The 14,855-nt window shown below is 46.4% G+C and overlaps 1 protein-coding gene across 1 annotated transcript in view; it reads left to right on the top strand.

Annotated features, from left to right (window-relative positions):
• Nucleotides 1-14,855, top strand: part of ctnnbip1 (catenin, beta interacting protein 1) — a 33,935-nt gene that overhangs the window by 2,142 nt on the left and 16,938 nt on the right. The window contains exons 2-3 of the mRNA XM_088937927.1: nt 7,931-8,045; nt 8,784-8,874. Coding sequence (XP_088794053.1) covers nt 7,950-8,045; nt 8,784-8,874 — 187 coding nt within the window. The 5' untranslated portion in view covers nt 7,931-7,949. The remainder of the gene's footprint in view (nt 1-7,930; nt 8,046-8,783; nt 8,875-14,855) is intronic.

Consider the following 14,855-nt stretch of genomic DNA (forward strand, 5'->3'; position numbering starts at 1 on the left):
CACTGACTTGAACCACTTGACTAGGTAGCTTGTTCCACCCTCTTGCCACCACTAGCGTAAAGCAGTGCCCTCTGTTCTCAGTTTTAAATGCAGTTTCCTCTTGCGCCCTCTGGTTTGTGTTTTACTGTTCATGCCGACGAAATCCACTGGGTTACTCTGTTGTTGCCTGTGAGGCCTTTGAATACTTGTATCAGGTCTGCCTCATAGTCGTCTTTAAAGAGATTCGGTTCCCTCTGCTTGTCGGTGATGCTCATTCCCTTGAGCCCCGGAATGTATCCGGTTGATCTTCTCTGGAAGGATTTCAGAGTGCAAATCTATTTTCTGCATCGCGCTGACCTCTATTGTAAATGTTATTTTAGATGAGGTCTTACTAGTGCGTTATACAATTGTAACACAGCTTCCCTCGATTTCCATTATGTGCTTTTAACTATATATCCCAGCATTTTGTTTTCCTTTTAATTCCTTCCCCACGTAGATTAGAAGATGTAAATGAAACGTCAACATAAACTCCTGCCTTTTTCATAAGTAGCCTCTTCTAGCTCTGCATTTCCTATTTTATATTTATACTTTATTTATCGTCTGCAAACTTAACTATTTACTAACTACCCCAGAGTCACTGTCATAGATATAAATTAAGAAGAGCAGTGGTCCTAGTACAGATCCGTGCGGTACTCCCATTAATTACCTCACTCCAGTTTGGGTATTCAACCCTTATCTGGACCCTCTGTTTTCTGTTAAATAACCAAACACTTATGTCTCTCTGAATGCCTTCTGCCTGCAGACTGAGAATTAATCTTTAATGATTCACAATGAAATTTTCTCAGCTGTTTAGAAATTGATGATTTCGTGGTAACCTACAAAACATGCTGGAATGGTGCAGGGTTGGAGACCTCTGCTTTAAAGTAACATTGACATTCTGTGCCACCGCTGATGCTGAGATTCTATCTCATGTAAAAGGTGCATCTCACAGTGTAACAGATTTGCAATCCTGCACGGAGTGGGAGATTGCTCTGCTTCATCTGCGTGCACGTAAAGATGTGGCAGACATCGGCGGGCTTCCTCTGTGGAAACTCCGGAAAAGCAGCCAGCAGATGTACCGTGTGACTGGCACTCCTGTGCTTTATACAGTTGGCTTGTCCAGTCTAGCCCGTGATTAGTTGTCAGCCTGGGCAATGTCTGGTTAGTGTGTTTTACGAAACAAAAACAAGCCGCAAATCAGCCGATAGCTTTCCTGAAATCATGGAAGCTTATGGAGTGTCTTTTAGGATGACAAACGTGAAATACAAATATTAGTCTAAACCTGTTGCATAAGTTTATTGTTACATCAAGGGACGTACACAGCCTTGCAGCAGATCCATGTATACATAGCAACAAAGCACTATTGCTAAGATTCTCACCAGTTTGTTTCAAGCGGTGTTGGCACACTATGACCTACTTATAGATCACCATTGTCTTTGGATACTGTGGCCATTGTTTCAGCACAGCAGCAGATGTGCTGAATGAGTTCAAGAAGAAAACAAGCTCAAGCACAGACATTGAGGGAGAGCAGGGGCTTTTAAATACAGCAGATAGCTCACAGCGTCCAAACAGCACGCACGTCTTGTGATTTCATAACGAAGGAGAATTCTGGTGCAGCAGACTTCAATCTTTTTTTGAAATGGGCGCTCTCCTGTGTTATATGACTGACTCATTCACAAAAATTCTGAAAGCGAGTGTGTTCCGGGCTAATTTAATACCTTGTTGCTGCCTGCCAGGGAGACGGTGTGCAAAGAGCACCAGGCTGATCAGTGATCACCAGGAGGGCGCAGGTTGATCAGTGCTGTCCCTGAAGAGGAGGGAGAGGGCAATGTTAAATTTCCCCGGCCTGTCTGACACTCACGGGTCGAGCTGTTGCTGTAACCCTTCAGCAGCGGGGCCTGGACTTGTCGCTGCTCAGGTCCGTTCAGGATTTGCCTATTTTTAATTGCCCGTCTCCTGGTGTTTCGTGAGCAGTTCGGTGTTTAGTGCCGGAAGATGCCGGGGTCACACGTGCGGGAGTATCGACTTACAGCCGTAGCTCCCACTGAGGAGTCATCGAGTTCCAGGAGCGAGAGTTTAATGTAAGAGCAGAAGGCTTTTTGAAAATCGGCTCTCCAGGCCTGTTGGTGCTTGACAGTAGCGCGGGGTTCAGGGTCAGAGACTCGCTTTGTTTATCGGCCACAAAGAAAAGTACGTGCAGGTAGGAGCCGACGTCACAGAGGCGGGAGGGAATTGACCGGGAAATGGAAGAGGTGTCCTGTTCTTTGTTTCTCCTGTTCCCTGTATCCACCTAAATTCACCAGCCCTGTTTTTCAATGTTTGGAAACAGAGAAATAAAGTAAGTTAAAGTAATAAAGTGTTGTTTGGCACAGAGGGGTGCATCACAGTGTCATATGGGGGTGTTGTGTGGGTATCCGTCTCTGTTACAGAACAGTGAGTCATAAAACAGTCATTTGTCGTCTAACCAGAAAAGCAGTAAAAAAGATCCAGCGGTAGGTCTTTATTTTTTTACTGTAGGCAAGCTGTACGTGGGAAAGTGGCAAAATGTAACCAGTTAGTCCTCATCTGCTGTTTTCAACTAATTTAATAAAACTGCTCAGTCTTCAGTTGATTGGAAGAACACCTGCCAGATATTGCATCTTTTTGTGGTGTAGCTGACTTGAACACATTCTAATTCCCTGTATTTTCTGATCCTGTCTAACCAATCACCTTGTACAGCGTGCCTGGCGAGAGCGCCCAGAGAAGCAGTGCATTGTGGGTGGAATGTTGGCTGTGTGTATCACCACAAGGCAGAAGTGTTTTTCTTTATAATTATGACAGAAATAAGAAATTAGGACATTTAATAGCATTTAATACAACTATAGGAAAAACAAAATGGATTGCCTGAGGAATGTGTGAAAGAAGCTGTATTGGTGGAATAAAACCCAAGCCTTTTGCAGTTGGACAGCTGCGCAAGACAGATGTTTAGACAAGCCTGCCGTTTTCTCCACTTCTAATATGTATGTAATGATGCAGATTAAAGTGTTATATCTCGGTACACACCAAGATGATCCAAAATGATGGTGTGGGATGGCCTGTTTAAGCCTTGTAAACCGGGGTATCAGCCAGGCCAAAGACCAGATTAATGGGGCTCAGACAGCTTATGGAGTGCCTTCTTGACTTGCAGGGGAGCTAAGAGCAGGACCCATCACGTCAGATGGGGATGGATTAGTGTAGAAAAATAATAAAAAGATCAAATTCACAATTACGTGAGGTCGACTGGCAGGGCTCGTACCTCCATTCCCAGGTGGCACAGAGCAGAATTGTTTGCTGGGTAAACATTTGGGGATGAATTCTGCAAACGATATGTCCTGTCAGTAATGGCTGAAATAGAAATCTCAAAGCCTGTATCGATGTGGCAGTTGAGCTGTTTCTAAACCCTTATTGCTTTTTCTCTGACGCCCAAGTCTGTTGCCAAGTGTCAGATTCCTCATCCCATTTCTGTTACAAAAATCTGAATCTGAAACCTGGAATCGTGCAGATTGTGCTACTGCTTGCTACTTTTCCCAGGAAAGTGTGGGATTGGCTCGAGGCAGACGGAGACAAAACTAAGCTAATAAAATTGGATCAGTTCACCTGATTTCACTTGCAAGACGGCTCTGCGCTGAAGATGTGCAGTTCCCAGTTTGTGTGCACAGCTCTGCGTGCCGAAAGCAGGATTAAGGCTGTCATTACTCAATAAAGTACAGAAAAGGCTGTCATTACCAGGCATGCACCAAAATAGTCTCCTCAGCTGACCTTTCACTGTGTAAAGGAAGTTAGAGACAGCTGTGCAACAATGGCAGCCTCTATTATGGGATGTACTGCTCAGTGGGATGGCCAGCGCCAAACTGGGGGGAAGTTATTAACTGGAAATAAGAAAAAAGCTCAGCGGCCTGATCACAGCAGGAGTAGCTTATTGGCAAGCAACTGATGTGCTGACAAAGTCCGGAGAGGTGGGTTTGTAAGAGCCAGCAGTTTTGCTTAAAGCGGATATCGCCCCCCCCCCCAACCCCCAGGGACCATTTCACGACTTGATTCAAAGTTTTAAAAACTGAATTAGTCGAAATCTGCATTTAACCGGATTGCGTGGTTCTATTTTTTTTCTGTCAGCCGTCAGAATGAGAGATCAAGTGAGTCAGGGAGCGTCGGTGCCACAGGCTTGTAATAAACAGCCTGTTTGCCAAGGAAAAGGGCTCAGTTTGTTCTGGGTCTGCTTGATTGGGTGCACGGTGTTATCTCCTCTTGTGCCCGAACTGTCGCACAGAGTGTCTAACCATGATTGTACACCTTTGTGTTGCACGTGCGAGCGTGAGTGCCGTTTTTGGCTCCGGTTTGGGCAGGAAAAGAAAAACTCCACGATTAGTGGGATTTGTGTTCTTGGTCTCAGGCTTTCTAAGGCATGAAGTCTTGAAACTGCTGGGCTGGCTGGCACTGTAAAACCCCTTTCACAAGCAGGGCGTGCGGTATTCACACAATATCTCTGTGTCGTGCTGGTGACTGTTGTTGCACATGTGTCACAAAACAGTAGCCTGCTGGAACTGGCTTCACTGCTGTGTAACACGGGGGTGAAATGGCAGGCACAGTTGTCGAATGCCTGCTGTCCGCCGCGCACGAAGCTTTCGCTTCGGACTGGGGGCTTGTTCTGAATTGGCTGCGGAACGACAGAGGCCTGACCCCCCTCCTCACCTCTTTGGTAATGCTTTCAGCAAGTGAAAGTAGGTGGGGACCGGGGAGTGGTGCTGCGGGTCTATAAATAGACGCTGGTTATGGAGTCCGCAAGTTTTCCACCCTCTGGAGGATTAAGTACACCCCTCCACAGCTGCTGGTCGCTGAAGGTCATGAGTCATTAAATTAGAGGGGGGAAAAAAATTAGCAGTGTTTGCTGATCTGCCTTCTACAGTTTTGGACTTCAGTCTTCAGGCATGCACCGTACCAAGTAAAGGGGTCTGGACTCTACATTTGTTGGCACTTGATATTTTCCTTATAAATCCACCCCTGGCTTTAAAATCTCTTCACCACTCTCTCTCGCTCCCTCGACTTGGCAAATTGCACCCTCAGACCGATTAAGGGGTTTGTGTTCCGGTACTGTTGCCAGCCTCTTGGAAAAGGGATCATGTTAATTTTCCATGTAGCTGTTTTTCCCTCACACCGCAGTGGAAAGAGCTCAGTGTTCAGAGAGAGATTCCTCTCTGTTTCCCTACGGCTGCACAAAAGCATTGTCCGCGTACCTGATGAGACTTTACAATAGAAGCACAGAGGACAGGATGACATGTGTTAATAAAGGAACAGGTTGCTGCCATGATAACAATACACTCCTCCTGCAGAAACAGCAAGCTGGAGTAGTTTAATTGGTTTAGGATTACATTAGGAAGTTTTAAACAAAAAGCAGAGCGTTGGGATTTAATGTTGGAATTGTACGAAAACACAATTCTGTATAATCCTCCAAATGTTCTGGGTTTTTTTTAATGTGCAACATCTGGTTTATCTGAACAGGCTGTGAATGGTGTCAGAAATGCACTGTGCAGTGTAAATTCCTAGCACTCCCAAACTCATTAAGGATTAAAAATGATCTAGACTCTAAACAGGATGTTTCAAGACGTGCTCAAGCACCGTGCAAAAAAATAATAGAAATAAATAAACATCCCTGATGTTACCCAGCACACAAAGACACAACTGAGGCAAGGGCTTTAAAAAATACCGTTTTAGCAAGTATCTTTCAGCCTGTCTGCAGGCTTTTCATCTAGACTGAAATGTGCAGGCTCTTAATTGTTTTGATTGCCTTTGAACCAGAAGACGCAGAGAAGCAGTTTTCGCACTTGCGCGGCAAAAGAGGAAAATGAGACGGCCGGTGCCTTCAGATGAAAGAGTGACAGACGTTTCTGCGTGGCGGCGGTAGTCCCAGCGTGTGGGGGCGGTCATTAAAATTTGATCACCGCTGTGCGGTTCGTCCCTTCGGCTGCCATGCGCGGTCTGGAGAAAGCAGACGAGCGGAGCGGGAGAAATATTCCAGCCCACGGGCCCGATGGAGACGAGCTCTCCTGTTTGATGTCTTTAAAGGTGCAGCCTGCCACACACAAACCCTTACGTGCACCACCCCAACAGTCCCCCTCCACCCCACTGTCCCCCAAATGCACACGCGCGTCAGCGGAGGCTGCTTGGCAGGAGGGGCCCAGGGCAGTCTGCAGCTCCTTTCTGCCTTCTCGTTCCTTTCCCAGTCTGCTGTACGCCTTTCAACTGTGTGGCCACATAAAAAAGAAGGAAGAAAACCCGACACTGGGCAGGGAGCTCCCCTTAAAATGTGGGGGTTTCCACTTTACGTTACAGCATGGGGACTTTGCTGTTCCCTCAAAGGGGCCGTTGGTGGTCGGTTCGGAAAAAAGTCCTGGTGATTTCATTGCTGAGAGGCTGATATCCGTAGCTCAGCCCCCTCCCCCTCTGCGCTGTGAAGCCTAAACAAGCCAGGATTTCTTTCCCGACTCCCATCCTTCTCTACTCCTGGCAGGCAGCAGATTCCCCTCTCTCCGCGTTTGCCTGTTACAAGGAAGACATGGAGCGAGTAAACTGGAGTTCACGGGGAACCTGCTGTGTCTTAAATTGCTGTCATCTCCGCTTTTGAGCTGCCTTCCCTGGGCCGCCACCAGCCTCAGTTCCCGCACCTTCGGGGCATGCGTGTGTGCCTGCTGCTAAATTAAACATTGTTGTGCATTAAAGGAGCTGCCAGCGTGCACAGAGCCCCCTCTGTGTAGATCAGAACGTGCAGAAATTTGCCACAGCAGCCAAAACCTGTGAGTGTACCTTTGGCTTCTCCGAATTAAAGAACACAGGATCTCCAAGGAAATTTCGGGAGTCTTTGAAACATCACGCTTTTTTGGATGCTATAACGCATCTCCTCTAACCTTTTAAGAGATGGTTAATGTTTTTTTTTTTATTTCTGAGCCAGTGCTTGAGATTGTGCCGTTAATGGAGAACGAAAGTGGGCCGGGCTGAGAGCCTGGGTGACGGGCGATGCTGTGTAGAGCCCTGAGCGGCCCAGTTCTGCTCGGTGGAGAGGAGAGAGGCTGTCATTCGTTACGACACGAGCGGCTGTGTGATTTATCGCCTGCCATCACAGAATGGCATCTTTTGCCTTCATCCGCACTGCGGAAGGAAATATTCTGGGGTCCTGTGATCAAGAACTATGGTTCAGTCCAAATGGGGTGGAAAATAGGTTATTACCAGGAGACAGGGAGCTTAGAGAAGTCTTGCATAGACATCTCTGAATGCGGTTTCCACTGTGAAAGGGTTAGTCTGCAGCATTGTTCCTGCTGGGACAAGGATCTGGCTAGTTGACCTGTTTTGTTCTCAGCTTGTACGTGCCTGGAGACTAATACTGTAACATCAAGTATTAAATATTAAATACCTTAAATATTGCTTAGGAGAGGCCTCTGTGCATCGCAGAGCTCAGCTGCACATCTTGAATTAGGAAGGTTCTGCTTGCTTAGGAGCTCACTACTCGCGCTACGCGCATGCTACTCGGATCACAGATCTGATTTTACTGGAGCGAAACCTGCAGCACAAACAAACAGAACTGTTCACAGTTGTTCAGGATTTGCTAGACTCGAGAGTGCGCCTGAGTCACGTTTGGAGAATTGGCCTCCATCTTAAATGCCAGTTAACCTACCACCATGTCTGTGAACTGTGGGAGGAAAATAAGCCCTAAGAAATTGTTGTACAAAATGAAAGTGTACTGCACATGAAAAAGATCATATAAAAGGGAAATGAAAGAATATGAATTTCTAATTAGTCTAATTTCTGCACCACAACAGAAATTCTGCTTTCTGTCCGTAGCATAATGTTGTTGTTTTGTTCTAAGTATGGGAGTGATCCGATGTCGTCGTCGTTTTTTTCCCAGGGCAACGGGAGCAGGGGGGATGAACCGAGAGGAGGCCCCAGGGAAGTCTCACGAGGAGATGTATATCCAGCAGAAGGTGCGCGTCCTGCTCATGCTGAAGAAGATGGGATCAAACGTATGTGTTTTCCGACTGTGTGACTGGTTCCGGGTGATAGGCAGGGTCGAGTCTCGAAGGGGGCTAAATCCCACTGGAACACTAACCCGCGGTTTAAAAAAAAAAGGGAGTTTCCGGAATTGTGAAAAACACGAGGATTAGCAAAAGCTGCGCATCTGTGCTCTGAGTTTTCTGACTGTTGACTGCAGGTTACCTCCCTGTGTTTCACACTTCCGCATGCTTCCTGCAGGCCAGCGACTGCAGTGAGCTGCAGGATGCCTTCCCACTGCTAGACCTGTTTGTAGGAAACGTGTACAACTGGGCACAGCAGTGGGCCTTGAGCCGTCTCTCTCGCCGGCTCCAGAACAGGCTCAAGAGACCGGTTTGATGCGTAAGAACATAGGAGGATAAAAATAAGAAGAGGCCATTCAGCCCATCTGGCTGGTTCGGTACTTAGTAGTTTACTAATTCCTGGGTCTCACCCAGCTGTTTCCTGAATGAAGCCGGAGTATCGGCTTTAAACGCATAGCTGGGTAGCTTGTTCCCCTCTCCCACTCCTCTTTGGGTAAAGGCGTACCTCCCGTTCTCTGTTTAATTGCACTTGTGTCCTCTGCTCTGTATTTCGCTGTACTGTGGAGAGATCCACTGGGGTGGCTCCGCTGCCGCCTCTGTGGCTCCCCCGTGGCCCCCTCGGCCCCAGGCGAAAGAGGCGCGGCTCCTTCAGCCTGTCGCTCTTGTGTTCTGTTCTCCTTGCTCCAGCTGACGCCCAGCGAGGAAGCCTTCCTGCGGAATTACGCCGGCGTGGTTCACAGCCAGATGAGTCAGCTGCCGCAGCACCCCATCGACCAGGGTGAGTGCGCTTGCGCCCGGAGCAGGCCACACCGGGACTCGGTCCGCGTGCCGCGACTCCCTCCTGCCCGTCGCCTGCTCTGCCCGCGAGCTGCTGTCCTCGTGCCAGCCCGAGCTGGTCCGGAGCGCCCCGGCTGTGTAGGGAGAGGGAGAGATGACTGTTTAACACTGCGAGCGAGACCGGCCATGCGCAAGTGGCATCTGTGTGTCGGGGGTGGGGTGGGGTGGCTCGGGCTCGTGCTCGGTTTTTTTTCACCGAGGGGAGGGGCCGCGCAGGCCTAGCTGCGTGCCCCGGCTCATTTCGGGGGATCGCTCAGGCTGTCTTCATCTCTTGCTGGCTGGCCTTGCCAGGCAGCAGGGAATGAGCCTGCCCAGCTGCGGACCAGTCAGCCCTGGTTTCTGTAACTGGGGATCAAAAGATCTAAGGTCTAAGGTGTTGCTCCATTTCACTCACGTTCCCAACAGACTACATGTGAAGTAATACCAATATTTTCAAAAAATAACATTTCTGTTACTGTGCCTTCTGACCAGAACGTAGCTTCTGAACTGTTACCAGACCGAGTCAATATATCCGTTCCCAAAATTAATCTATATTCACCAGAGATTGGAAATGCCTATTTTGCTAAAGCATGTTCTGATTGAATATTTTTACAGCTCGCACAAAAATTAAGTATTGGCATAGCAGAGAGCTGAAGATGAGGAGCTGCCAGTGCTGTCGAGAATGTGCGAAAGCGATCCCTTCCAGCAGAATAAAGGCACTGTTAATTAGCAGCCTCCCTCCCCCTGCTTAGCGCCACACCCCCAAGAATGTTTGGCAGAACAGCGATCTGGAGCCTCAGTGTTTGAAGTCTGTGTGCTGAGCAGGAGACCAGCAGATCCAGTGAGATGGTCTGGCAGCAGGAAGGCTGTTTTGCCTGTGCTTGGAAAAGGAGCCTCTGGACTGTGACGATTCACTCAGAAAACCAGGTCTTCACTCAGTCCTCTCAGAGGGATGCCATGTTTATACTGTGAATATTTCATCTGCACCTAAACTTACGCCGGTGTTTTGATACCTGCCATTGCTGCATGCAGTAACTGAGCCGTGCGTACTGGTTTTCTGAGAAAATGCTTACCTGCAGTTTATCAATCTAACGCAGCATGCTGGCACGCATTGTCACACAGGGGAAATCGTCCGTCGTGTCTATTTTTAGGTTGTGTTTAAGCCCCACTGTCCCCATTCGCACACAAAGGCAACTTCTTTGTTAACCTCTGCATAAAAAGTAAGTAAGAGTGACATTGAAAAGCATGTGATGCTGCAGAATATTATACCACTGGCTTCAGTGGTGGGCCTAGCATAGAAGCTGCTGTTCCTGCAGGTTGTGCACTGAAAGCTGAAAGCATCGGGTCTTTAGTCTGCCTTGAGCATTGCGAGGTTGCAAGGAGGATAGGAAATTGAGTAATTGAGGTTCCAGACATTTGAAAGACAGATTGATATGTGATATGTAACCCTTAAGGGTATTAATCAGGAGATCTTGTGCGCATTAATATTCTTCGCCTGATCTGTTATTTTTTTTAATCTCCCTTGGACTTATCTGTATATCTAGCGATTTCTCAATTCTGCGCCTTTTCCTCGTCAGGATGACCTTGGTTATTCCACTAACACGTGAAATTGAAGGCAGAATTAACTCTTTCCTTCTTGTTTGGGTTTGTGATGGTAATTTGCTTCATTTCAAACACCTTTTTTCTCCTTTGTTTTCATCATAGAACTCACTTTTAATTGATTCTCTGCAGCCAGTGCACACTTCCACATCACTGCTCGAACGTTCTTTTACATGAGCTGTGCTTATTGACTTATGTGGTATTTCCAGCCCAAAAGGTGTGACACGGAACGTGATTGTTAATATGTGGTCAGGTGTGATCAACACTTGTGTGTTGCCACTTGTCTGTTGGCCTGATAGTTTTGAAATTCCTCCAGCAGAGCGTCTCGGGGCCAGAACCCCAAACCCCCAGGCTCCTCTAGTCTGTGAAGATGTGCAAAGCTGGGGCTTCTTTCTCTCCACTTTCATGTAAAGCCAGGTTCTTAACTGTTGCATGATTAAAGGCATGTGTGATCACATTCTTTTTTTTTGCATGCTCCAGGAAAAATGAAATTGACAGGTTGTGCAGGAGCTGTTCTGGTCTCCTTCTGTCATTTTTTTTTATGCACCTGCGAGTCTTGACTCTCGGCTGCTTAGCTCAGGGAAATGCTGCTTGCATTCTCTCAAGCCCCGCGGGAGGGCGGCATGAAGTAGCGCTTGGGGCTTGCGGACTCCCAGCTGGAAGGTTGTGGGTTCGAGTCCCTGCGGCAGGCTGTGCTGTCAGTACTCAGCCCTCTCGAGCTGCAGTGCATTATTGTGATACTGAGGCAGGAGGTCTGGCTCTCAGTCTGCCTGATGCGCTGCAGCCAGGTGAGCCCCTGGGTGTGAGTGACCTTCCCTTCCTTTTATCTGACGTTCTTGCGAAGTAAAACACGAGACTGATTCACATTTCTATTTTTCAGGTCAAAACCCCTTTAATAAATCCAAAACTGTCAGCCTGTTTTGTAAATATTTAGCTGACTGCATATATTTTAGCCCTCAGGCTTGTATGATGCCTCATGGCCAAGCTTCTGGATGTTTGTGCATGCTCCATTTTGTGCCTGGTATTTTGTGTTTTACCTTATCTTTAATACTTTATCTGCAGAGTGCTTGTGTAATTCACGGGATGATGTGACTACTTCGAAAAGGGACAGGATCAGATTTATCTTCTTAAGTGGGTATTTACTTTTGGGGAAAAAAATGACAGTGAAATGGTGAATTTTACCCCTCACAGTGAAATAATGGAGCAATAATTCTGCTCTTCAGTTAGGCTGGTACAAATTTTTCATTAAAGCATTTTGATGGTGGTTGACTGTGGTTTCAAATTAAATGCAACAATAATAAAGTTTCAGATGGCTGTCCTGTTGAAGAATCTAAACAGCAAGAGTGGACACTAGAGGAGAAATATTTCGGGAAAACATCTCTGATGACTGGAATGTGAATATAGAACTTGTAATTTGTCCACCAATAGTAAAAGCTTATTTGTATGCACAAAGACAGAATATCAAGGCAGTGTGAATTCATATTTTAGTAAAAAATATAGCACTTTGGCAATTTTAGTAAAATAAAGTTGTTTTTTAATTAAGTTTTGCTACAGTCCTAGCTAGCACCTGCACGTTTTTCTTAAGGCTGTTCTTCGTGTTCTTCGTGTTGGCCACTAGGGGGCAATGTGTTTGCAAAAATAACCATCCACCATTAGTCTGTCCAAGAAGCAAATTGCTTGGATTAGTTCCTTTGATTTGAGAGAGCTTATCAGTTGCCTTCCAGATTTATTCTAATCGTCCTCAACATTTAGGTTTTGAATTTAGAGCCATGTCCACACGGTAGTAGACCTTGCTGGCGCGGGGCCAGGCAGGCCTGCCCGCCTCCTTCGCCCTGCTCTCCTGTTAAAAGCCAGCTTTGGGAAATAATCCGCAGGCCCATCTCTTCCTGCCATCCTCTCTGCGGCTTCTTAAGCTGCAAAGGTTCACGTAAGGGAAAAACATTCTCTGCATCGCCACCGGCTTCCAACCGAGTTTTAGCGCAGAAGAATTGGAATATTCTATCCTTATCTGAGTCATTTAGTGTGGCATATTTTCAGCTCTTGCTACATGTCATTAAAGCTGCAAAACATAGGCTTTGTGTGATATAACATCCTTCTCCCCCTCCCTTCATGTACAGGAATGTAGATTTTTGGGGAGGTACTTCATATTTCTGGGTTTGTCATTAGTTGCTTAGAAAAACCAGTGGGAAAGGTGGATTAAAACAGGATTGCAGTGGGACTGTCCCGATCATTAAGCTGCCCATGAGCAAGAATTTGCTTGACTAGGGAAGAAGAAGGCAACTCTGTTACAAAGAGTTAAAGTGTAGACGCCCCCCCCCCCCCCAACCAACCACATATAATGTTTTCTCTTCCTTTTTCAGTTCAAGCCATTTCGTCATGGCTGTTTAGGAGCAGAAAATGTGTTCTCGAGTGCACAGTCTCATTACAGCACAGCGCGGCCTCAACAACACGCTTCACAGGCTCGTTCCACCCCGAAACAAGAGGAGGGCAGAGCTGGAGGACGGAGTTTAATGGAGAACAATGGGAGATAATCTAATGTGAAATGCGATTAGGGATGAGGAAGCAGTCTGCCGGCAAGGACTTGGAAAGAGCCAGAGCCAGAGCCTCTCGCGAGTGTAGCAGTGAGGGAGAACATCACCAGTGTTTGGAGTTAATGTCTCTCGGCATGGATTTTTGCAAATATTAACAATGCCAGCAGCCTTTAGCTTACGTGTAAGGGAAGGGCACATTGTATTTTTATTTATTTCTGTTCAAAATTTGCAGGGATGCAGAAACCTGAATTTTGGCTCCAGCAAGTATATGGAAAAACAGGGGGCATTCATGACTCAGTGCAACCTACACGCGTTAAAAATCACTTTCATTTTGCGTTTATGTTGATGTCCATGTACTGAAGGTGTGATTTTACAGTTGAAAACACCGATTTGTTGCAGAAGTAATTTCTTCAAACAGTGAGCACTCCTCTCTAAGACTAATTGCAGTGATCAATTTTCTCTCAAATCTAAACCCAAGACCAAGGAAGGCTCTGAGATTTGCTAATGATCTGCTGTACCTCGCTGGATTTGTTTGCTTGATTAAAATAGATGCTGGCACCACAGACTTAAAATAAAAATTCCCCATTCCAAGGCTACAGGAATTCACATGAGCTCCCAAAGACACTTACTCACTGCCAAGAAATTACATCTCACACCACCACTGAATAGCACAGAGCTGTCACTCTGGTGGGGGTTTTTCCTGCATCTGGGTCAGTTTTCCTGTGCAAGAAAGCCATTAATAACCACTTTGCTTGTCGCTATAGATATTCCCGCTGCAGAGAGCAAAGGTCCCAGGAGCTGCATGGCGGTTTTGAAAGGATCTGCCATTACTGGAGTGCAATGAGATGAAATTACAGAGAGATCTTGGAGGCGCAGTTCTCTTCTCATCGTCAGGCTTCAAAGAATAGGATCAATTATGGAAAGTGCTGTCCAGGCAAAAAAAAATAGCAAGCTACTGTATTTAACATTATTTTAAATCCCGATTTTATCTGGCAAATACGTGAATTGAAGTTCTATAAAATAGGAAAATGTGTTCAATCACCAAATTTCCATTTGATAGAACTGTTTTGTGTTAATTAACCTGAGTATATGAGAGAATATTAGTCTGTTTTACAAAGGGGTTAAAGGTTCCTTGACTATATACAGTATAACCTTGCAGCTCTACAGGGAAGGGAACTACAGATGGAGTGTAATACAAAACACGGTTATAAATGATCAAACTCTGAGTGCATGTTACAGCCCTATGGGCATTGTGTAGCTGTGCTTCTATTTTCCACATCTCTTCAACAAGAGGAACATCTGATCTCATCAAAGGATTTTTTTCCTCTTTTATTAGCTAACATTCATTTCATCACTACAAAGAGGGCAGCAAAGCACCCAGTCCTGTATGATATTGCACACATGTGTATAGCCCTTGGAGGTGAGATGTTCACTCCCTGCCTGGAATCACAGCGGAGGAATGGAATGAAAAATTAAACAAGCTAGTTCTAGTAATTGTGCGCACACAGATTCTCTTGCATTGTGTTTTTAAAATGAGCTTTCTGCACCATACTGCTAAAACAACAAGTACTTGTTGATACTGACACATGCAGGAGAAGGGATAAACTGTGCCCAAACAGCACCTCTTGGAAAATGGCAGGCAGTGGCTTCTGTGGTGCAGTAATTTCCAGTCACTTTGCTTTCAGCCCTCATAATGAGGCGTGCAGAGCAGCAGCTCCAGCAGCGAGCTGCAGTGCAGAGCTCCCGGGCCGTTCTTTTAACCAGCTCGGTTTCGAAGAGCAGTGCGGGGAGCGTTGTGTGAGAAGCTCCCTCA

The sequence above is a fragment of the Atractosteus spatula genome, chromosome 20 (assembly GCF_055471065.1).
Source record: "Atractosteus spatula isolate fAtrSpa1 chromosome 20, fAtrSpa1.hap1, whole genome shotgun sequence".
NCBI lineage: Eukaryota > Metazoa > Chordata > Actinopteri > Semionotiformes > Lepisosteidae > Atractosteus > Atractosteus spatula.